This window comes from Zalophus californianus, chromosome 17, assembly GCF_009762305.2.
Source record: "Zalophus californianus isolate mZalCal1 chromosome 17, mZalCal1.pri.v2, whole genome shotgun sequence".
NCBI classification, from domain to species: Eukaryota; Metazoa; Chordata; class Mammalia; order Carnivora; family Otariidae; genus Zalophus; species Zalophus californianus.
In genome coordinates this window covers 59,744,555-59,769,548 of record NC_045611.1, presented here as the reverse complement: position 1 = coordinate 59,769,548, position 24,994 = coordinate 59,744,555, and the positions used below count along the sequence as shown (strand labels likewise).

At 44.1% G+C, this 24,994-nt stretch overlaps 1 protein-coding gene across 7 annotated transcripts; it reads left to right on the top strand.

Annotated features, from left to right (window-relative positions):
• The first annotated feature begins 350 nt into the window (after window positions 1-350).
• ZNF606 (zinc finger protein 606) lies at window positions 351-21,054 on the top strand. Of its 7 annotated transcripts, none has more exons than XM_027619654.2 (7): window positions 351-483; window positions 1,717-1,826; window positions 2,807-2,863; window positions 3,385-3,473; window positions 12,525-12,651; window positions 13,432-13,527; window positions 19,036-21,054. In XM_027619654.2, exons 2-7 carry the CDS (start codon window positions 1,796-1,798, stop codon window positions 21,009-21,011), a joined length of 2,376 nt encoding a protein of 791 aa, XP_027475455.1. In that variant the 5' UTR covers window positions 351-483; window positions 1,717-1,795; the 3' UTR covers window positions 21,012-21,054. The 7 variants fall into 7 exon arrangements, with proteins under 7 accessions (XP_027475455.1, XP_027475457.1, XP_027475458.1 ...); XM_027619655.1 differs by lacking the exon at window positions 351-483 and adding an exon at window positions 840-972; XM_027619656.2 differs by lacking the exon at window positions 2,807-2,863.
• The last annotated feature ends 3,940 nt before the right edge of the window (window positions 21,055-24,994 follow it).

Sequence of the window (24,994 nt, the reverse complement as noted above, 5' to 3'; positions counted from 1 at the left end):
CCGCCATTGTCCGCCGCCGAGGTGAGGCGGTTGCCGAGGTGGTGAGGCTGTCGCTGCCGCCGACGCCGAGGACTGGGAGGGTCGGGAGAGCGAGCGGCAGGACGCGTCGCCTGCCATCGGGGCCAGCGCGGCGCCAGGGCGGGTCCCGCACCCGCCCTTTCCGCCCTGGCTTCGCGCCCCCGTTTCCCTTGCCTCTGCCACCCTCCCGCCTCCCGCCTCCCGGCTCGCGGCAGCGCTGGGCCGGCTGGGCGGGCCCGGGGGAAACCCTGCACGTCCGGCCTGGCGCCGGGTCGCGGCCGCTGGCCCGGCACGCCTTTGTCTCCCCCGCCGCGCGCGAGGATCCCAAGTGCACCGCCGGGCCGAACCTTGGAGCGGAACAAAAGCCGGACGCCCCCGGCCGAGCGGTCCCGAGTTTGCTAAGTCGCTTGCCGAGAGCGGCGGGGACCGGCTCGCAGGGGCGGGAGGCCGGGAGCCGCTGACCAGGTAAGGCGGGCCGCTCGCCGGTCCGGGCACCTGAGCACCGCATGCGCCCCGGGGGTAGTAGAGGAGGTCGGGCGGGAGGCCCGGCAGCAGGTGATGAGGACGCCTCTGAGGCCCTTAACGGGAATGAACACCTTTCTTTCCCCAGCGGGCGTTTCTCGTCCCCGCGGGTTCACCGGAGGCGCTGAAGGACGACGTCGAACGTGGGAGGGGAACAGGCGTCGGTTCCTTTAAGCTTGCGGTGACCGCGGACTTTGTTAAGTTGCAAACAACGGTGCAGAATAGTTTGCCTACTTTGAATTTTGGCACAGATCCCGGTGTTCCCGGGGCCCAGTAGGCGTCCTGGTGCTTTAAACACACTCTCAGGAATCCGCAGAGCTCTGCCAGTTGGCCTTGAAACCCCAGAGAGGTCTCGGGACTTGCACAAAGACTTGGAACCTAGGGAGTTGGTGGTCTGGGCTCCACACCAGGAAACAGACAGGCTTGGGCCTGGTAGGTTTTGCAGGTTGATTTCTTGCTTGTCTCCCCTCCTTCCTTCTAGGTAAAATTTGCATAACATAAAATTAACCATTGTAGACTACAAGTCAGTGGTTTTTGTTGTATATTTAGAGAGTTGTGAAATAAAAAACTATCTAATTCCGGAACATTTTCATCACCTCCCAAAAGAAACCCCTGCACCCATTAAGCGGTCAGTCCGCATTCCTCCCTCCCCGCCAGCTCTAGGCAGCCACTGATTTTTTGGGTGGTGCAGGTAGATTTTACAGTAATTTTTGTAAGTCACCGAAAAGTTACCTGGAAGTTGTCACTGGCTGTCTCTTGGGAGCCATTGACAAATTTCCACCCTCTCATCCTGGATTGTGCTCTTTTTTTCAGCTTATTCAACTCACTCTTCATTCTGTTGTTTTTGACATGTAAATTGTTTTTTGTTTTTTGTTTTTTAAGATTTTATTTGTCAGAGAGAGAGAGCGCACATAAGCAGGGGGGAACAGCAGGCAGGAGAGGCAGGCTCCCCACTGAGCAAGGAGCCCCACGTGGGACTCAGTCCCAGGACGCTGGGATCATGACCTGAGCCGAAGGCAGATGCTTAACTGACTGAGCCATCCTGGCATCCCTAAATTCTGTTTTCTTATAATGCTCCCCAGAAGTCTTCTGTTGCTTCTGTGGATGGGCTGTCTTTGTTCCCTCTGGATCTTCTCCAGAGAAAGGACCACTTTTGTGTTTTCCATTTGTCATTAGGTTGGTACTGCATTTGCATTCCGTGAATCACCCGAATCCTGTGCACCTGGGCAGGCACCTGGTCAGTTGATCTTGTGAGATGGCAGCCATCAACCCGTGGGCCTCGTGGGGTGAGTCCAAATTCTGTTTCTTCTGGGCCGCCTCAGCAGCAACCTGCTGCAGCCAGGGGTCAACCTGGGCAGGAGCTGAGGGTTTTGGGAGATGGAGGGGGTCTCTTGGTCTTGGTATAGAATTAGAACTGAGTGACATTTAAAAAAGAAAAAAACGGGCACCTGGGTGGCTCAGTCATTAAGCGTCTGCCTTCGGCTCAGGTCCTGATCCCAGGGTCCTGAGGTCAGGCTCCGAATCGGGCTCTGTGCTCAGCGGAGAGCCTGCTTCTCCCTCTCCCTCTCCCCCTTGTGTTCCCTTTCTCGCTGTGTCAAATAAATAAATAAAATCTTTAAAAAAAGATTAAAAAGAAAAACAACTTGGTTGTTGGTGAAAAGGGAAACTTGTTGGTGTAAAACACCATGTGATTTTTGTATATTTTATAGTCCTAAGATGTCTTATTAGTTCTAAGAGATTTTCTAGTGATTTGTGGGATTTCTTAGACAGTCATACATCCAATCAGAATTTCTCTATCACTGCTATATTTTACCTTTATTTTTGTTTTTCGTTTTTATAGCATTGGCATGTAATTTAAGAATAGTGTTAAATAGTGTGATGTCAGTGGTATACTATCTTTAAGTTAGGTTTCATATATCTGTCAGTGAAGACATCGAGGGGGAGTGTCTTACTACTTAGATTTTTTTTAAAAATTAGGTAATGTTAAACATTTTATTAGATATCTCCTTAGCTGTTTAAGGGATTCTGTTCTTAATTGTTCTGTGGCTACATCACATCAAATTTTCTAGTAGTGACTTACCTATGCATTTCTGGTATAAATCTAGCTTATTATGTTGGATTTTGTCACATGCCCTTGGGTTCTGTTTATGGAACTTTGTTACACCCGTTAGTGAGGCAGATCTCCTTTTCCATTTTGTTGCCTTTAGTCACTAGGATTGTTGTCACAGTGCCTTTCCTTTACTTGTCCTTACCTGATCTGGTGCAGGTGTCCTTACAGACCAGTCCTGGGGAATGGCGGCTGTTGACCCATGGGCCTCCTGGGGTGAGTTAAGAGCCTGTGTCCCCATTGGCCATGTTGGCTGCTTGTCCTGGCTTCTCCCAGAACTGACCTTCCTTGGCCAGGAATCAGAGCTGGGGGATTTAGGGCTTGGGAGAGTGGGGGACTCTGGTCCAGATCTGTCTCTGTGCAGAGCTGGAACAGGAAAGGATCAGAACATGGCACTGGGAGATAAAGTGATGGTGACACCTCCAGGACAGGGTGCATGAGAATAAATGTGTGGCCATTTGTGGCTCAGGCCCAGAAAGGATGTGAATGGCACTGCTTCTCCTAGACAGTGCCTCAGAGCAAAGGGGGGCAGTGCAGGGTTCATGTTTAGGCACATCCCTTATCTTCCCTGAGCCCCATTTCCTTCATCTATAAAATGGGGAGATGAGTCTTTTCCTTTGCCCAGCAGAGAGGGCCAGGAACTGGCTCTCCCTGAGCCCTCCCCCCAGGATAAAGGACTTATGTGGGCATAGTTCTGGCAGGGAGAGCTGCCTCTGTGACTTTGTTTTCCTCCCCAGCTCTGTGTCCTCAGGACTCCAGCTGGCATGTGGAAGAGAACCCCGAGGAGGAGAGGAGGGCCCCTGGGCTTCCAACAGCCCAGATCCAGGTGAGGTGGGCTTCTACTTTTTCCTGAAGGGCTGTCCTGTTCCCTAAGGTGTCCAGGTGGTCCCCCGCCACCCTAGTCTATGTGTTCCTCACCGTATAACAGCTAGAGTTTGGGTAGAGAAGGAGTTGGCCAGAAGTTTATTGCTTTCTGAGCATTCAGGAAGAATTTAAACATTTTTCTATGACTTGGAGCCACATTATCAACCAGCCTCTTCACATTCCTGAGCCCTAGCTGTGCTGTGTGTTGTTTTGGGGGATCAGGGGCAACCCTTTTAGCTGGCAGCCCCCCTTTCCTCCTCCCACCTTACCTCATGTATTCAGTGCCTGATTCAGTTTGATGCTGTCCTGTGAGCTCTGTGCTTGCTGAGAGGGGAACATGGACGAGTTCGAGCCCTGGTTCTGAGGAATTCTCAGTCCCTTTTCCAAGATGGTTCACTCAGCTACCGAGACCTCATGGCCTGCTGGTGGTGTGTATGTGGTTCAGGACATGAGCTTGAGACGCTTAGGGAGGCCCCAAGCCTTGGAGGAGCCGAGCCCAACTAATGTCTTGGGAAGTGGGTCAGTCTGCATTGAGTCATTGGGGCGCAGAGCAGCCGGAATCCCTCCACTGTGGGGAGAGAGACTGCCGGGAGACATGACACACTTGCACCAAGAGGTGAAAGGGATTCAGCAGCCTGGTGAGCAGAGGCCTGGCCTTGTATAGCGCCACTGGTGTGTGTTGGGTGCGGGGGGCAGGGATACCGCATGACCAGCATCTGGGTGAAGGCTGACCCCAATTAGAATTTAGGATGGAGAGGCTAGGACGAATGCTGCCAGGCCCCGAATGCCTGCTGCAGAGCCAGGGCTCCATCCTGGTGGTAATAAAGAGCCTCATAAGTATTGGGAGCAGGAGGCGCCCGTGTCTAAGATGTGGCTGGAAGGGTGTCCCTGGCAGGAGCGTGGGGAGAAGGGGGCTGTGGGAAGCAGGCTTGCGTTTCAGGCGTCAGTGTGACCAGGGCCTAGGAGAAGACCTGAGAGGTGTAAGGGAGTCAAAGCAGGGGAACTTTGTGACTGTAAGGGCATAAGGGCGGCTCCTGAGAGAAATAGGGCAGCAGAGTTGATGCGGGAAAGGTGGCAGGAAATAGGGTAGCGCGGGGTAGGTGGTATTGGAAAGGTGTCATCTCCCTTTTCTCCTGCCCAGCCTCTTCATGAGAGGCAGCCACTTACAAACAAAACTTTTTTTATAACAACTGTATTAAAATATTATTCGCATACCATAGGTTCACCCTCTTAAAGTGTATAGTTCTGTGATTTTTCATATATTCACAGAATTGGACAACCGTTACCATCCAATATCTACTTCTAGATCATTTTCATCACCCCAAAAAGAAATCGTGAACCCATTAGTAGTCACTCCCTGTTCCCACCGCCCTCAGCCCCTGGCAACTACTAATTTATTTATTTGTCTATTCTGGACATTTCACATAAAGGGAATCATACAATATATGGCCTTTCGTGTCTGGTTTCTGTTTTTAAGGATCATTTATGTTGTAGTGCATATCAACATTTTATTTCTTCTTATGATTCAGAGGCAGCCATTTTTAACTTACTGTTTTTGGTTCCTTAGGGTTATCTCCATATTTCTAAATGAGAGATTTTCATCCTGATTCATGAAATTTACATTTACCTTTTTGACTCCCTACTATGAAAGATGAAGAAAAATAGTTTCATTACTATATTTAGGTTTTTCTTTTTTAAGTTAAAATAATGGATAAAGCAAATATGAGATATTGAGATATATAAATATTAATAAAATTTCAACTTTATGCCTCCCCCAAATTAAAAAAAAAAATGTAATGGAATCTCCCAGTTTCAAAGCTGACTGGCGAAGTGCATCGCAAGCTCGCTGCTCCCACATGGCAGCACTGCTGTCCTAGGAAGGCAGCCGGGCCCGAACCACGGGACGCAGAGTGGTGGTGGTTTGGCATCAGAACTTGGGTGACTGTGGTGTTCGCTGCTGCTATGATACATAGTCCTTTTTAGATTCTGTAACAGAATCAGCAGTGAGGCTAGGCTGAAAGATGGGCCCCGAATCAGTCGCTTGGGAACAGAAGTTAGCTGTAATAAAATGCTGTGAAGAAACCTTAATAACCACTGGCCTGCACTCTGCTGTTAATTTATGTGAGGGTTTCTGAGAATTACTAGGGTTAATGCTGAGAAAATAAAATGGAGAATTAAAATGACAACACCCTCCAATGTCTGAAGAGTTGTGATTTCTGAGTACATGCTCCTCGCCCCCTCCCCACACTCACTTCGGATTTTTCCCTGTGGAAAACTCAAGACTTGAATCATGGGAGTTTTATATTAAGCGAGGTCATCAGGAACACTAACAAGAGCTCCGTATGTCCTTCTATTGTTCCCTCCAAATTAAATACTGAAATAAAGCATTCACCTGGTGAAAACTTCAAGTGCTGTCATCCCTTGTTATCTGAGTAGTCCATTTTGGGGAACATGTTAGATAGTGAAGTTTCAACTAGTGGGAGCCCAGATCCAATTATTTTGAAGAATAGGGAAAATAATAATATCCCATCTAAAAAATACTCCAGCCAGCTTCCTCAAATGTGGAAACTCTCAAACCCCTGTATAACAATCCACCAATGCTTTCTGCATGATAAACATGCACATAAACAACAGTTATACTCCGCACTCATCTCTTGTTGTCTTGAGGATGTGCACATAGTTAGTTGTTTTCCTTCTCTGCAAAGAACTTGCACTAAAATACTAATGAAATTGTGAAGATGCCAAAGAAGTACATCTGAATTTCCCCAGATTCCATGAATGGGCCAACTGTCCATGATTTCAGATAATGCAGGAGCTGAAACCCATCTCAGCACCCTCTGCATCTTCCCTCAAATCTTCCCAAGGCGGCTGGTTAGCAGATTCCATAAAGTGCTGTAGAGAGCCCTGGTAAGTGCTCATACATATGTACAAGGTGAAATGTGTTAAGAATGATTGTAGGAAATTTGGGTGAGACATTTTCCAGTCATCCTGGCAGATGTTTGTAAAGTACAAGTTTAAGTAAGGGTTACCTGGGAATGGAACGGCTCACTCCTTCCTGTCCTAGCTTCTAGGATCCCTCTTGTACCCACAGCTGGTAAGACTGGTCCCTGACTTCCCCCATCTCTTCTTTCTGTTTAACATCCAGTCTTGGTTTTGCATTTTCTGCATCTTCAAGGCCTCCAATGAACTCTGGGCCCCAACATAGAGCTATTCAGCTGGGGGTATTTTTTTTCTTCCTGTTTGGCAGTCCATGATTTCTTCTACTTTGATAACATCTACTGGAAATCTGGAAATACTTTTTTGTTTTTAAGATTTTATTTATTTATTTGACAGAACACAAGCCAGGGGGAGTGGGAGAGGGAGAAGCAGGCTTCCCCCTGAGCAGGGAGCCCGATGCGGGGCTCGATCCCAGGACTGGGATCATGACCTGAGCCAAAGGCAGACGCTTAACAACTGAGCCACCTGGATGCCCCTGGAAATACTTACTTGTTTAAAGTTTTGTTTGGACAAATCCCATAATTACAGAAAAGTATGAAAAGTAATCAAACACGGTCTCCATTACTCTAAATGAACAGTTAATGTTTTGTCATATTTGCTTAGTTTTCCTTTTACACAGTGTCCAGTCACATTCTTTTCCCATGCTTACGCAGAATGACTGCTTATGGTGTGTACATGGCTAATTTATTTTCACACTCATACATCATCTATTTCTATATGTATCACTTAGTAATATTCTATTTTTTAAAGATTTTTTTTTTTTTTTAAGTCATCTCTATACCCAAAGTGGGGCTCGAACTCACAACCCTGAGATCAGGAGTCTCATGATCTATTGACTTGAGTCAGCCAGGTGCCCCTATTCTATTTTTTTTAAAGCAGTGCTTTTCCTATCTAGCTTTTCTATGCCTTTCTTTGCTTATTCAAGGCCGACTTTAAGGTCCATCCATGTGATAAGTTCATTCCTTTTGTCCTCTGTTCATCCTTTTCATGGATGGGCTTAGAAGTTCCCTGCCCCCACCATTTTTGCTATTCCAGGAAAAGCTGTGTGAACATTCTTGTAATTTCACTTTGTGCACACATATATATGTTAATGTAGACATACCCCTAGAAGCAGAATTATGCTTAGTTTTAGGGTGCATGTGTGTTTTCAATATGACCAGTGCTGCCATGTGGCCCTTTGAAGGTACAAAGCCTCTTGTCACCACTCTGTAGAATAGTGCCTGTTTCCCTGCATCTTTGCTGCCACTTGGCAGTGTCAGGTCTTTTAATTTTTGCTTATCTCAAGACCAAAAAGGTTTATTGTATTACTTTGCACTTCCTTGATTGCTAGTGAGATTGAGTCTGTTTTCATATCATTACTAATCATCGGTGTTTCTCTCTCATTAGATTTGTGTACTCTCTGACCTGTTGAGATGTAGGCATTCTGGATCCTGATTCTTTGCCTTATACGCACTGTCTTTTCCCAGTCTGTAGCTTGTCTTAACTTTGTGGTGTCTTACCAGTCAGCTGTTTTCCAGGATATTTTTGTCAAACACACCTGGCTTTATTTAGGGCTAGTGTTTTTGTGTCTTGTTTTAAGAACCCTTGTATTAAAAAAAAAAAAAAAAAAATCTGTCCTGTTCCTTTATATTTGTTCTGTTTCTGAGGCCTTCTGTTACGTTGGTGGGCCTCCTGAAGCAAGTGCTGTGTCTTCGTGTTCAAGGAATTCTTACTCTTTCAGAGCCCATCTGGTATGGCCCTGTCTTGTTTTATACTGAAATCTCCAATCGGGGAAATGGAATTGCAGTTCACCGAAAGTTGGATGTATCTGCTGCCCATATTCTATTTTCCTTTTGGCCCCTGATTTTGGTGGTCGCCGCCTGTGCTGCACATGTTCCTCATGTGTCCAGGGCTCCTCTGGTCTGTGTTTGCCAGGAAAGAGCAGTGAGGCTGTCTTTGAGCATCCTGCTTTGCTGTGGCTGAACCAGTCTGGTTCCTGATTGGCCTCCCTTTGTATTTATGTGTCTGTGTATCTGCCTCCCAACAAGTCTCACTCTAAGCTCCGTGGACCTGGTTGGGCCAGGACCATCAAGTTGGTTGTGCTTCCGGTTTCCCGGGTATGCAGTTGACTGTCAAGCCACAGACCTCCCAAACCCGTGTCCTGTGGAAGAGGTTTCAACTCCAGGGTTGCTGGTCACCTGAGCAGCCTTAGAACCTCACACATTCTTGTGTGTGAGAAGGGTCTGGGCAGTGTTGCCCAAGTGTAAGTGCAGGGCAGTTGATGGTCATGCTGCCCACAAGGTGGAGTGGCCAGTTGGGAGGTGGGACAACCGGCAAGGCTCTCCTGAGTACAGACTCACCTGTTTTCAGCCTGGTTCTCACTCCTGCCTTCACTGTATCATTTAAGATCAGGGCCCAGAGTCTCCCCTGGGAACTTCTTGCACTGTAGCCCCTTCTAACCTGTGGGGCTGGGATCTCCTCTGCTGTTTCCTTGGTCTGGCACACTTTCTCTGTTCCCCATCTTGCAACAGTGTGTGGGACACCACCTGCCAATGGCCTCTTCTGGGTATTTCCCATTCTTAAAAAACTTTGGGGGATTTTTAAACCATAAGGTGGAATCTGAACCTTGTGTTAGTTCCTATTACCATTGTAACAAATCACTGCAAACCTAACGGCTTAGAACAATATAAATTTACTCTCTTGTTCTAGAGCTCAGGAGTCTAAAATGGGTCTATAGGCTCTTGGCAATCGGCCAGCTCTATCTTCCCATTGATGCCTCTTGTTTGGCATATATTGTTATGTCTTCTCCCCCTCAGAAGTCAATAAATGATAATATTTCTCAAAGACAAAAGAAAGGGGGGGGTCTCTGTAGGGCTGTGTTCCCTTTGGAAGCTCCAGGGGAGAATCTGTTTCTTTGCTTTTTCCAGCTTCTGGAGGTTATCTGCATTTCTTGGCTCACGGTCCCCACCTCCATCTTCAACGTGCATCACGCCAACCTCTGCTTCCAATGTCCCATCTCCTGCTTTGACTCAGACCCTCCTCCTCCACTTAAAGGGACCTTTGTGATTATACTGAGCCCACCTGGATGATACAAGATAATCTTCCCAAATCAATATCCTTAACATAATCACACCTGTGCAAAGTCCCTTTGTCATATTAAGATAACAGTCATAGGTTCTGGGGTTTAGGATGTGAACATCTCAGTGGGGGGCATTATTACAAACACCCGTGTTCAGTAACAACAACCATCAGCTATCAGCTTTCTGCCTTTCTTTTCATCTATCCTGGCACTTTTTGAAAACTGGAATATCTTAAAGCAGATCTCAGTTGTTCTGTCATTTTGCTTATAAACACTTAAGTGTGTATTTCTAAAAGGTACATAATTTTTAGGAAATACCTTTATCACTACCTTTATCACACCCAATAAAATTAACAGTAATTCCTTATTAGCTAATACCCAGGCAATGTTCAGCTTTTTCCACTTGTCCCCAAAATACCTTTTATGGTTGGTTTGTTCAAATGAGGATCCAAAAAAGGACCACACGTTACGTGTGCTTCATATACTGAAGAAATTAGGTCACTTGTCTTGTTGATTTGCCTGATTTTGCTCTCTTGATGTCATTGGGTGAGTTCCTCTTCCCTTTGTCTCCTGTAAACTGATCATTGGACTGGAGGGCTGAGTAGATTCAGGTCCCATATTTTGGGCAAGATTACATCATTGGTGGTGGTGCTGAGTCCTTCCTACTGTGTTGCATTAGTGGGCACAGGATGTCTGGTGATCCCATTTTCGGATGATGTGATGTATTAGGCTAACAATAGCTGCCTCTCCATTAGTCTTCATGTTATTTAGACATGTTCGTTCCCTGTCTGCCTTTCATGTGTGATTCAGCAGTTGTTGATGATCATTGCCAATGTCCACTATTTGATTAAAGGTTGCAGAATCACTTTCAGTCCTTCAGTGTCTACTAGATGTAGTTCTTCTATACCTTTTTAAATTTGTGCACGGGGATTCCATTATGGTCTTGGGAGGGGTGGTTAGCCTGGTGGTTGACTTGTGGCTCAGTTCACCAGGTTGATAGCTGCCAGGGTGTGGGTTTGAACCCTGTTAAGTATAGGTGAGCTTGTAAGCCATCAAGTAGATACCACCTTCTGGGGAAATTAGGTGGTATGAAGTGAGCACAGCAGGAGAATCCTGGTTAGAAAATATGGCCTCCCACCTGTTCCCCCTGGTGTGATGGCTCCGTGAAAGGACACTGAGCTTATGATTTCAGCTCATTTAGGCTTTGTGCACTTCTCTGTCCAAATGTTCATTTAAATTAAAAAGTTTATGTTATGTAAAACATAGAAGCATCACCCATCAAGGAAACTGAGGCCTAGGCAGGTCTAAAAAAGAAAACCAAGGTATTGGCCTTGATGAGTCCAAGGTTAGGCATAGTTTCACTGAGAGGTTGTGCTGAGCAGTTTTAAGTGCGTTTTGGAGTAATGGAATCACTGCAGCAGAATCAGTTCTGTGTTTTAAGCCAAGCATTGTGTGAAGGTGGAAGGGGAGCAATTGAGACTGACAGAGTAAAAGTTGGCACACAAGACCCAGTCATGACAGTTGACCCTGATCAGAGATAACAAGCTCAGTTTGCCTTGACTAGCAGGGGCAGAAAGGATGGCCATGGGAAAGGCAGTGACACAGCAGGCTGTGAAGGCATATGGGTAGAGGCTCACAGGACTCTCAGAGTGGAAGTTCACTGACACAGACAGAGGTAGACCAGAAAGCCAGTGTCCCAATGGAGGGGAGAACCTAGAAGCTGTCAGGGCCTGTGGGGATTCTAACATACTACCCATGTGACAGCTCACTCCCACTGCCACCACAAGGGAGGGCATACTCCACCCTGGACTTGCCGAGATAACTGAGTGCTTAAGAGCACTGTGAGAGGGGCCCCTGGGTGGCTCAGTCGGTAAGCATCTGCCTTCAGTTCAGGTCATGATCCCGGGGTCCTGGGATCAAGTCCTGTGTCGGGCTCCCCACTCAGTGGGGAGTCTGCTTCTCCCTTTCCCCCTCCTCCCGCCCTTCGTGCTCCCTCACTTGCACGTGTGCGTGCTCTCGCTCTCTCAAATAAGTAAATCTTGAAAAGAGAGAGCACGGTGAGGGATGCATTTGTTGCCAAACTCAGACTTATGTTATCATTCATCTTCCTCTCTAGTTTTCTAGTGAGCATTCCTGCTTCTGTTTTTCCTAAAAAGCTCAGTTGGAACATTTTAAAACTCAAGTGCTTTTTTTTAAGTTTTGTTTTGTTTTTTTTATTTGACAGAGAGAGAACACAACCAGGGGGAGGGGCAGAGGAAGAGGGAGAAGCAGACTCCCTGCTGAGTGGGGAGCCTGACGTGGGGCTTGATGTGTGGCTGGATCCTAGGACCCTGGGATCATGACCAGAGCCGAAGGCAGAGGCTTAACCCACGGCACCACCCAGGCGCCCCAAAACTCAAGTGCTTTTTGACAACAGCCATAGCTGATTCTCTTTGGCCTGGGCTGCTCTCCTCAAACCTGTCTCACTCTGAGCTCCAGTCCTTGGGACAGAAAAGATCTGGAAATGGAAACCTCCCTGTAGTGGCCAGGAAGACAGCCTGTGAATATTTAGATCATCCATCCAGGTCCTAGATCCGCATGTTGAGCAGACTCCAGCCCAGCGCTTGTGGTCTTAAGTATCTTCATTTCCAGAGGAGAAGGCGGGCATTGCCCTGGTGGGAGTCACATTCTTACTAGCCAGTATTACTAGAGTTGGATAAGAGCCTTAGGAGAGACCTGCTCATCTTCATTGTGGTTGTTATGGGGCCACATACCCAATTCCCTAAGAGTGCATCCCAAATACAGGGCCCTTGGGTTGCTCCCAGTGGGACCTGACCCAGATCAGTTAGAGAACTGAACGTACCCAGGACAGTTCCCCTATACCCTGTCTCTTGCCCCGTGCAGTCAGCCTCACTCTATCCCTGGAGAACATGGGAGGGTGTGGCAGCAGGCTGAGGAGGAACATCTGTGCTCTTTTAGGAACCAGTGACCTTCAAGGATGTGGCGGTGGACTTCACCCAAGAGGAGTGGGGGCGGCTGGACCCTGTTCAGAGGACCCTGTACCGCGATGTGATGCTGGAGACCTATCGGCATCTGCTCTCTGTGGGTAAGGCGGAGCTGCCTGAGTAAATGAAGCAATTTCCATTGCAATACTTTCTGCTACTCTGTTTAAAAGCTCACAGGCTATAACTGTGGTAATGAATATTAACTAGATTTTTATTACCATTTCACAATGTATACAAATATTGAATCATGTATACCTGAAACTGATATTATCTCAATTTAAAAAGTTACCAATCGGGCGCCTGGGTGGCTCAGTTGGTTGAGCGACTGCCTTCGGCTCAGGTCATGATCCTGGAGTCCCGGGATCGAGTCCCACATCGGGCTCCCTCCTCGGCAGGGAGTCTGCTTCTCCCTCTGACCCTCTTCCCTCTCGTGCTCTCAATCTCTCATTCTCTCTCTCTCAAATAAATAAATAAAATCTTTAAAAAAAAAAGTTACCAATCCTTGGGGCGCCTGAATGGCTCAGTTGTTAAGCATCTGCCTTCAGCTCAGGTCACTGCCTCTCCCTCTCCCACTCCCCCTGCCTGTGTTCCCTCTCTCGCTGTGTCTCTCTCTGTCAAATAAATAAAATCTTTAAAAAAAAAAGTTATCAATCCTTAACACCACCACCACCAACCAATAACACTCTTTGGTAAATCTAAAAAAAGACCTCATGGGCATCTCAGAAGGATTGAGATGATCTTGAGCCCTGATGTTCAAGGACTAATTCCTAATGCTTATAAAGCATGAAGTGGGAGAGACTGTGCTTACTCTGCCTGAGTGAGAACTCAGGGAAGAATAGGCAAAGGCAGTTTACAAAGCTGTGTTTTTCCTCCACGCACAGGGAATCAGATTGCCAAGCCGGAGGTCATCTCTCTGTTGGAGCAAGGAGAGGAGCCATGGTCAGTGGAACAAGCATATCCTCAAAGCACTTGTCCAGGTGAGGGCAGGCCCCAGGTGGGAGCAAGGAACTTTCCTCTAAGCCCTCTTTGTTTGAGAACTGGGCTGAGGCCGTGAGGAGTTACCTTCCTCAGACATTCACAATTCCCTCCAAGGAGCTTTATCCCATGTATTGACTTTTTTGCAGCTGTTGATACAGAGCAAAGATGGCCACCTTGTTAACAAGGTAACAGTTTTTGTGAGCTGCAGTTTCCCTCCCTTGCCATCCACTCTCCTGATACCACCTCTCATATTCTCTGCTGTCCCTCTCTCAATGATTTCTCGCTCACTTACCTGCTTTTAATTTGTTCTTATTTCCTTTATTGCCAGACTTGTAGCGAGGGGCCACAGACCCCCCTTCTTCTTCTTCTTTTCTTTTTTAAAGATTTTTATATAGGTAATGTATTTACATGGCTCAAAAAACCCAGAGCTACATAAAAGGAGTAAGGTGAAAAATCTCATTTACTTTTGCTGCTGTTGTTTACATTATTCTTCCCATACCCCTCCACACACAGGGCACACACAAAGGTAACCACTTTTTTACTATAAAATTTTGAGCTATTTTCTTAGCTCCAGGTTGCCCTGGGGATTATAATTAACATCTGATTTTATGACTCTCTAGTTTGGGGATTATAATTAACATCTGATTTTGTGACTCTCTAGTTTGGATTAATACCACTAATTTTATAGTGTACAAAAATTTTCCTTCTGTATATTTCTGTTCTCCCCCATTTATGCTGTTATTGTCACAAATTACATGTATATATCATATGTCCATCAACATAGACTTACAATTATTGCTTTGTTTTTGTCTTTTAAATAAGATAGGGAAAAAAGTTACAAACAAAAAATGCATTTGTAACATCTTGTTATATTTACCTATGTAGTTATCTTTATTGGTGCCCTATATTTTGACTTACTGTCTAGCGTCCTTACATTGCAACGTAAAGGACTTCATTTCTTTTAGGGCAGATTTACTAGCAGACTCTCAGACGATGCTTATCTGGGAGTGCTTTCCTTTCCTCTTCAATTTGGAAGGAAGGTTTTGTCAGGTACAGAATTCTTGGTTGACAGTATTTTTCTTTCTAGCCCCCATGGTTTCTGAAGAGGAATAAACTGTTAATCATATGAGGATCCCTTGTATGTGATGAATTTCTTCTCTCTTGCTGCTTTCAGGATCCTCTCTTTGGCTTGTAATAGTTTAATTATGATGGGTGTTCTAGATTCCCAGGAATATACTCTAACTTTTCAAAGCCCTGTGACCATCTCATCCCTCAGCTTTTTAAAAATCTTTTTGGTTTTGTGTCTTGTTTCCTCAGCTATTTTCCATCATCTCAGGCAGTACGACTTTTTTAATACATTGCCTGTAAATGTTTAACAAATACCTGCTCCGTAGAGGCTTGTAGCCCCTTACAACCTTTCAAGGGAGGTCTTCCAGGGAACCACCAAATAGGTCAAATAATGACTGTCCTTTGGGAGTGAGGCTTTGGGAAACCTCCAGCTCTAGTACCTCTAGGACCAGAAATAAGGGCTGTAATTTTCCAAGGCTGCTGCTGAGCTGGGGAGCCAGAGATGGGACTGTTAATTTACAGTGCCACAAAGCTCACTGTTATAAAAATTCAGCTGTTTTACTTGAATAAACTCTTCCCTTGGCTGCTTCAAGACTGGTTAATTTATAAAATTCTGAAGAAATTGATTCTGACAGTTTTTGCCAGTGTTATGGTTGCTCTTAGGGAATGGTGAAATTTCCCTTATTTTGCCCCTTTTTTGCCCTTTTTACTGACATCTTGCCGCAGATAATCAGTTTTAATAATTTCTGTTGTATTTTTCCAGTTTCTTTATACAACTACAAACATATAGGGATATGATTATTTTCATCTAAAAGTAGATTATGATATACACTGTTCTGTATCTTGCTGTTTTCAATTTAACAGTGTGCCATAGCCTGCTCTTAAGTCCTGAAGGTGGAGGTCTTCTCATCCATTCTAATGAACTGGTGTTTTTTTGGAGTCTCATCAGTTGCCCCCGTTCAGATCTGAAACCTTCCATCAAGAGCTCATGAATTCCAGTAGCTTTCACTCTGCTACTTGGTGCTGACCATCCTGAGTTACCACCCTGGGCCAGGTGGTTCCACCAGCTCCCTCCTCCCGTTTCTGCCATCTTGCAAACCACCTCAGATATCTCCTTGATCTCGATAAATCAGGAAGCTCATTGCTTCCTTCTAGATGATGTTTCCCCCTCTTCTTGATGCACATCCCTGGCACCAGCCTTCTGTGAGTCCCCTAAGCTGGAAATTGAGAAGTCATCCTGACCTCCCACTCTTTCCTCTCCAAGAAGCAATCTGTCTTCTACCTCCTGAGATTTTCGGCCTCTGAAATGTCAGCTGTGTCATTCAGCTTCCACCAACATCATTCTCAGTTTCCTTACAAAATTCTAGCTCAAGTTAATGTGTAAATTCTTATTATTAGTTACCTCAAGTGTTATATCTAGATTTATCTTCCTGAAGTCGTCCATTATGAGGTCTCTGTCAGTAAATCTATAGTGGTTAGAGTAGCCTGTTAAATAACTCTGACTAGATTTCAAGACCTTCCAATTTTTTCTATTATTTTTCTCATTTTCTGACTAGGTCATGCCGTATAAGAGCAGTCTGTCTGTACTCAAGCAAGGCTTGAAGGCCGAGCTTATGTCATTTCTCTGTGTGAAACCTTCCTGGGTTGTTTCTGTCAGTGCTGATCTCCTTTTTCAGCCTCCCACCCACCCAGCATCTACATCTCTGCAGTCTCTCAGTGATACACTGTGTGTATTGTCCATAACTGTTTAGTATGTCCTCTCATCACATAGATTCTAACCTCCTGGTTAGCCTGTACTTTGTTGTCTTGTGTCTGGTGCTGGATACTCAGGCCACAAGTATTGAATATAAAGTTGGGCAAGAATGATTCATTTGGTCAGCTCTATTTCCTAAAGTTTCTTTTGGAAGGATTCCAAGCTTTATGGTCATCATTCCCTAACTTCTAGGAGCTAAGCTTGAAATTGGTAATAAATGCCAGTTGTTGAGCAGAGTAGAGCCCCTTTTTTAATGGACTTGGATAGTAAAAGGAAGGAAATGGTGTAGAGGGAATAGAGAAGAAAACCGAGAGGAAGAGGACAAGGGTCTAGGTCCGGTCAGGTGTCTGTGGCTTTACACCCTGGGGTAGGGTGAGCAATGACAGCCCCCACCCCTACCCCCCAAAGATGTCTACGTCTTAAACTGATGAATATGGTACTTCATATGGCAAAGGGGCTTCTCAGATGTGACTACATTTGGAGCTGGAGAGATTATCTCGTATTATCTGAGTGGGCAGTCGTAAGGTCCTTATAAGAGTGAGGCAGTAGTGTCAGAGACAGAGAAAGGAGATGTGATGATGGAGACGGGATGGAACGATAGGCTTTGAAGATGGAAGAAGGAGCTGTAAGCCAAAGAATGCAGGCAGCTTCTAAAAGCAGGAAAAGGCAAGGATGTGGATTCTCCCCTAGAGCTTCTAGAGGGAGGCTACCCTGATTTTAGCCTAGGAAAAGCCGTTTTGGACTTCTCACTTCCAAAGCTGTAAAGTAATAAGGTTTGTTATCTGAGGCTGCAACACGTGCGGTAATTTGTTACTTCAGAAATAGGAAGCTAATACAGACCCTTCAGTTGTTGGAGGACTGACACCTCAGCAATGATGATGGGTGGCTTCCTTATATTGAATTTGCCAAACATTTCACTGGATTCACGATCTTTTTTTTTTTTTAAAGACTTTATTTATTTGAGAGAGAGAGAGCACATGAGAGGGGGGAGGGTCAAGGGAGAAGCAGACTCCCTGTCGATCAGGGAGCCCGATGCGGAACTCGATCCAGGGACTCCAGGATCATGACCTGAGCCGAAGGCAGTCGCCTCACCAGCTGAGCCACCCAGGCGCCCCTGGATTCACGATCTTATGGAATTATTGGAAACATCCTGTAAGGATAGTGCAGAGTCAGCCTTTAAATACAGATTATATCAGGCTATCCCTCCCTTGTCTTTATCATAATATGTTGCCTTTCAAGTCTGTCTCTTGTGTCATTACCCTACAAATGATTCCGTAGTTATTAGAAGAATTGTAACTGTACGAGTATCCTTAAAGTGTGGTGATTTTTGAGCTGATGAATTTTGTCACTGACTGAACAAATAGGAAATGATGTGATAGTTTATTATCATAGATAACATCCTTGCTTAAAACTTTTGTTGGTGATACTTTCTCTTAACCCCACCCCCTCCTTTTGGCGGGGCAGGTGTCAAAATAGGGGAGGAGTCAGGATATTGTAACACAGAAATGATTTAGAACACTTTAATCATTAGAACATTAGTTAAAGGCCTGGTTACTTATTTACTTTTGTAAGCAAGTTATTTCTTACTTTTTTACCTTAATAGTATTCACTGTGTCCTTTGTCAGGGATCTCCCAGACCACCCTTAGGTTCAGTGATTCACTAAAAGGACTCAGAGGACTCAAAAGTCATTATATTCAGAGTAATGGTTTATGACAGTGAAAGGATACAAAGCAACGTCAGCAAAGGGAAACGGCACATGAAGCAAGTCCGGAGGAAACCCAGGTGCAAGCTTTTCAGTAGTCATTTTCCAGTGGAGTTGCAAAAGACACGTTTAATTCCTTCAGCAGTGAGTTGTGACAACACGTATGAAGTGTCATCTACTAGGGAAGCTTGCCTGAGCCTGGGAGTCCAACGTGTTTATTGGGGATTGGACATTTGGGTGCACAGTGCCTGCATAACTGACTGCAATCACTGAAGCTCCAGATCCCCAGAAGGAAAGCAGGTGTTCACCATAAATGATATTTGTACGAACTATTTACAGATATCGAGACAGTGTGCTTCAAGACCTCAAGCATGCAAAACACTCTTGTACCATTCTAAGACCTCAATTCCTGGTAGTTGGCCAAAGTCTAGTCATGAAACAGGCCTTTGTGGGAATGTGCAAAGTTTGAACAACTCAGGCATGCAGTTAACTTTTTTTTTTTTAAGATTTTATTTATTTGAGAGAGAGAGAGAGAGAGAACAAGAGAGAGCAGGAGCGGGGATGAGAGGGAGAAGCAGGCTCCCCACTGACCAGGGAGCCTGACGTGGGACTCGATCCCAGGACCCTGAGATCATGACCTGAGCTGAAGGCAGACGCTTAACCAGCCTAGTCACCCAGGCGCCCCATGCAGTTAACTCTTTACCACACACCCTTATTCTGGTCTTCCTTTCCATGGGAAAATACCCCTAAATGGTTTTTGCTGGTATCCAGTACACACTTATTCTGGTTAACATTCTTTTTTTTGTTCACTTTTCACTATTCTCCTTTTCCCTACTACAATCTTTCTCTGTGTTACAGTTTTATTTAAAAATAAGTCCACATTTGCCTTTTCAATAATATGGACAGTAAATCTCACTTTTCCCACTCTGTTCTTAGAAGTTTTTTTCTCTGTGCTCTCATGGCTTTTTTTCCGATTATTTCAGAGTGGATGAGAAATCTTGAAAGCAAAGCATTGATCCCAACACAAAGCATTTTTGAGGAAGAACAATCCCATAGCATGAAGTTGGAAAGATACATATGGGATGATCCTTGGTTCTCCAGGTTAGAAGTCTTGGGATGTAAAGACCAATTAGAAATGTATCACATGAACCAGAGTACAGCTATGAGGCAAATGGTCTTCATGCAAAAGCAAGTGCTGTCTCAAAGAGGTTCTGAATTCTGTGAACTTGGAGCAGAGTATAGCCAGAACTTAAACTTAGTTCCGTCTCAGAGAGTTTCTCAAATAGAACATTTCTATAAGCCTGATACAAATGCTGAAAGCTGGCGGTGTAACTCAGCCATAATGTATGCAGATAAGATTACCTGTGGAAATCATGATTATGACAAAGCCTTGCACCAGTCTGTACAACCTATTCAGCATGAAAGGATGCAAACTGGAGAGAATCTTCTCAAATGTACTGATGCTGTTAAATCTTTCAATCATATACTACATTTTGGTGATCATAAGGGAATGCATACAGGAGAAAAACTCTATGAATATAAGGAATGCCATCAAATCTTTAACCAGAACCCATCATTTAATGAACATCCACGACTTCATATTGGAGAAAACCAGTATGATTACAAAGAATATGAGAATATCTTTTATTTCTCATCATTTATGGAGCATCAAAAAATTGGTACTGTAGAGAAAGCGTGTAAATACAATGAATGGGAGAAAGTCTTCGGGTATGACTCATTCCTTACTCAACATACAAGCACTTACACCTCAGAGAAACCCTATGAATATAATGAATGTGGGACATCTTTCATCTGGAGCTCTTACCTTATCCAGCATAAGAAAACTCATACTGGAGAGAAACCCTATGAATGTGATAAATGTGGAAAAGTGTTTAGGAATCGTTCAGCCCTTACTAAACATGAACGGACTCACACTGGAATAAAGCCCTACGAATGTAATAAATGTGGAAAAGCCTTCAGCTGGAATTCTCATCTAATTGTACATAAAAGAATTCATACAGGAGAGAAACCTTATGTATGTAACGAATGTGGGAAATCTTTCAACTGGAACTCACATCTTATTGGACATCAGAGAACTCATACTGGAGAGAAACCTTTTGAATGTACTGAATGTGGGAAATCTTTCAGCTGGAGCTCCCATCTTATTGCGCATATGAGAATGCATACTGGAGAGAAGCCCTTTAAATGTGATGAATGTGAAAAAGCTTTCAGGGATTACTCAGCGCTTAGTAAACATGAAAGAACTCACTCTGGAGCAAAACCATATAAATGTACAGAATGTGGAAAATCCTTCAGCTGGAGCTCCCATCTCATTGCCCATCAGAGAACTCACACAGGAGAGAAACCGTATAACTGTCAGGAATGTGGCAAAGCATTCAGAGAACGCTCAGCCCTCACTAAACATGAAATAATTCATTCTGGAATCAAGCCTTATGAATGTAATAAATGTGGAAAATCCTGCAGTCAGATGGCTCACCTTGTTAGACATCAAAGGACTCATACTGGAGAAAAGCCCTATGAGTGTAATAAATGTGGAAAATCCTTCAGCCAGAGTTGTCACCTTGTTGCTCATCGGAGAATTCACACTGGTGAAAAACCTTATAAATGTAATCAATGTGAAAGATCCTTTAACTGTAGCTCTCACCTTATTGCACACCGGAGAACTCATACTGGAGAGAAACCATATAGATGTAATGAATGTGGGAAAGCATTTAATGAGAGTTCTTCCCTCATTGTACATCTAAGAAACCATACTGGAGAAAAACCCTACAAATGTAATCATTGTGAGAAAGCTTTCTGTAAGAATTCTTCTCTTATTATTCATCAGAGAATGCACAGTGGAGAGAAACGCTTTATATGCAATGACTGTGGAAAAGCCTTTAGTGGTCACTCAGCCCTACTTCAACATCAGAGAAATCATAGTGAAGAGAAACTGTGAATTGAATTGATAGATTTTTCTTTTATTGTACATTTGGCAACACATTGAAAAAGAAAAAAAAGTATAAATCAAGAGGGGAAATTCTTTAGTAAGAATTCAGGAAGACTTATTATTCAATAGAAAATATCTTCTTAGAAGAAACCTATGAATGAAAAGACTGGAAAAAGCTTTCAGCAGTTATGTAGCCTTTATTTAACATCAGATAATTACAGTGATGAAAACTCCAAACTCCTCTGATGGTCCACCAGGAATCCTACTTAAGGAACATGAATGGAGGGAATGAGACTTCTTTTCTAGGGAGATCTCAACTATTTGTGGATCAAAGTGCATTGTTAAGGGGAAAACCTTATTCTGGGAAGTTTTTCAACTGAAAATACACTTTTGCATCAGGCTGGAATGATAGATGGGAAGCTTTATAGTAACATCTTGTTCATAATTGTGGAAATGCAGATTTTGCTGTTATAAAGGGAGGATGTGGGTGCCCTTTAAGGAACAGAATATGAAATACTAAATCTGAATTTAAGAAAAAAATAGTATTGAATGGGATATTTACTGTTGGTCAAGATTAACCTTAGAAAAGATTAGTAAATGAGATTACTAATGGTGGAAAGATTGTTACCTAGAAGTATGAGACTGATCAAGAGGTGACAGTTTATGACCCAGTGTGTCAGTGTCCATGGTTACTCATGATTGCATCGTTGGACAATTCATTTGTAATTTGTTTTAGGCAATCACTGTAAGTTATAATTGTGGACACCGCATCAATATACAAAATGTTACGGAATGAAAAGGAAACAAAATTGTACATACATATCTATTATAACATCTAAAAAATGTATACAGATAAAGACTGGAAGGACCCATGGAGAAATTAACCTGGTTAATTTAAGATTTTTTAAAAATTTTACAAACATACAGCACTTATCATGTGCTAGACTTTGTTTTAAATGCTTTTCAAATATTAACTTGTTCAGTCTCCTTAATTCTACGAGATAGGTGTCTTTATTATTCCAGTTTTGTAAATGGAGAAACTGGGGCAGAGATGTTGAGAAACTACCTAAGGACACACAGCTATTAAGAAATGGAACTGAGATTGTTTGGCTCCAGAGTCATGTTTTTAACTACTATGTTATGCTGCCTCTCCAGTGATTTTTTTTCCCTAATTTTTTTCTTTTGTTCAGTTTTCTATAGTAGATATTTAATAATAAAAATCCAGAAATCCCAAAACAATGAGAAATAAAGTTACCTGGCTCTCTGTCCTGAATGATTTCTGGTAACATGAGAGCTAAATTCCCTTTGGAATATGAAATCTGGATTGGACATTCAGAATCACTGCATTTTCTGGGACCTGGGTTCCCTAGGATTTCACTACCCATAACCTTGAGGATTACAGCACAACAAATGGCTGGAAGACTCACCGGAGGTTTGGGCAATGCTGAGGAATGCCCCTTGATGGGTTTAGAATGGCCCTCATGGGACAGACAGCAAGAGACACCACTGCACATGGGAGCAATATTTCTCAAGGTCTCCCTCAAATTCAGTGTTTATGTTTTCTTCTCTAGCTGAGAAGATTGCTTGATAGTAGGGGGGCTTCAAAGGGAAGGGAGCTCACCACGTCATCAGAGTGAAGAAGTCTCTCTTTTCCTAGTGGAAAGGAGCCAAGATGGTTGAGAGGATTTAGGTGACTTCTCTCCAGTTCACAAATATTTCCTGTATTTCCCTAAAGTAGGGCTATAATTAGAGGCCGACAATTCTTGGATAGGTTTCAAGGGTATGGGTTAGAAATCTAGGATACAAAAGGTTCATCTAGTTCTTGCAGGGCCCGTGACTTCCCATTGTCTGAGAAAGCGGCCGACTGGTGTGGGGCGGCTGTGTTCACCATATCCTGTAGCTGGAACTCACGTAGGTATGTGACATCTGATTCCCTCCCTACCTTTCAGGGCTTAATGCATAGTGGTCACCCAATAAATGTTGCAGGAGTAAATTACTGAATGGATTTCTCATGTGATTTGTGCAAAGACCTTTAGAGAGAATAGAATTAGCAACATCTCTTAAGAGAAAGCAGTATGTATCAAGTCATAGTGTCACTATATGGGTATAGTATTCTAATACCCGATGTAACACACTTTGAGCAAATTCAGTTTCTCTGATTTAGGGACCCCAAAGGATCTCATAATTCATATACAATATTATACAAGCATACTGACAAATTATTCTATATTACCCAGCTCAATATCCTTTAAAAAAAATTTCTAAAAGTGCCTCTTGTGGCCCAGCTGACATCACAAGTCAAGAGAAAGTCCCAGACTTCTGCTTCCTCCCGGAAGGATCCCCACATTCCTACTACCTGTCACACAGCCCTTATGTGCACAGTGTGCCTTGGATGTTCAGGACTCCCAGGCCCCCTCACTTCCCTTATTCTAACCCATGTATGGCTCAGTTCATTGCCCTTTTGACCCTATCTTCAACTCCTCACCAACTCTGGAACCTTCTGTTGGGCCCAGCTGGAACTCTTATTTGGCCATGAGCTCTCCCTTTTCACCTTCCTGCTGTGATTGAAGTTTGGGTCTCTCCTACACACAGTTTCTCTTACGATGGCTCCAGGGGTGGCTCCTTTCCCTCCCACTTTTCTTATTTGCTGCTTCTAGATTGTTCCTCCCTTCTCTCTAAAACTACCTCTGATTCTTGGGACATGAGACCATCACTCCAGCTTCCCTTCATTGCAGTCATCTAATGCGTCACTCATCCACATATCAAAGATTTCAGCACCTGCCTTACTGCATCTAGAACCGCCTCCATCATAATACTTCTTGGTCCCATCATCCATCTAGATGATCTTCCCATGCGCTGACCTCAGTTCTTTGTCCCCTCTGCTCATGGTTTTGTCAACCACTAGGACTATTCCATTACTAGTGACTGGAACACCTTCACATTCTGTGTCCTAAGCTGGTTGACTATTTAGTATCAAGCTTCCAACAATCCCTTGACTTACCCTTGACTTAACCTTCCCTCGTGCTCACTGCCGGCGGACGACTTTGCTTCCTATTTCCCTGAGAGAACAGAAACAATCAGCAGAAGCCTGCCATAACATCTACCTTCCTTCCACAGTGTCCATGCTTTCCCACAGGTACCTATATATGAACTGACTCGGTTGGCTCCAGAGCCAGCCTCCTCCATACTACTCAAGGTCATTGCTCCAGCAAAGTTTCCCTATCTCGTGTATCATCAGGTTTTCCCTGTGTACTGGATTATTCCCACCAACATGCAAACTTGCTTCAAAAAACAAAAACAAAAACCTTTCAATACCACATTCCCTTCTAGCTCCTGCATAATCTCTGCTTTGTTGTAGGAAGCAAATTTTTCAAGAGTTGTCTTTTTTTTTTTTAAGATTTTATTCATTTATTTGACAAAGAGAGACAGCAAGAGAGGGAACACAAGCAGGGGGAGTGGGAGAGGGAGAAGCAGGCTCCCTACTGAGCAGGGAGCATGACTTGAGCCGGAGGAAGACGCTTATGGACTGAGCCACCCAGGCGCCCAAATAGTTGTCTTTACTTATCCCTACTTCCATTCTTTCTTGAACCCTCTCCAAAGCTGCCTCACTGCCAGATGTCTTCCACATTGTTAAACCTAGTGGTCAATTCTGTTTTTTCATTCCTTGAAATAGCATTATAGATAATGGGTCATTTCCTCCTTAAAACATATTTTTCAGCTGGCTTTCTGGACTTCCCTCCTGAGTCTGGCCTTCATTTCAGGCCCCCTTGACTGTTTCCTTCCCACTTCCCTTCATATTGTGAGGATGCCCTGTTTTCTACCTGTTTACACCTCTGATGGTCTTATCCAGTCTTGAGGCTTCAAACACCACTGGTATGCTGAGGACTTTACTTTTAGGGCTACAGTTTGATAAATGTTGAAAATGTGTACACCCTTGTAACCACTACTACAATCAAAACAGAGTATTTTCACTTTTCCAGAAAGTTTCTTCA

Bases quoted from the DNA above. Each gene is read 5' to 3' on its own strand.
- ZNF606 (XM_027619654.2), top strand. From the start codon at position 1,796: ATGGCAGCCATCAACCCGTGGGCCTCGTGGG. The intron at 3,474-12,524 runs GTGAGGTGGGCT...GTGCTCTTTTAG, and splicing joins TTCCAACAGCCCAGATCCAG to GAACCAGTGACCTTCAAGGA. The intron at 12,652-13,431 runs GTAAGGCGGAGC...CTCCACGCACAG, and splicing joins TCGGCATCTGCTCTCTGTGG to GGAATCAGATTGCCAAGCCG.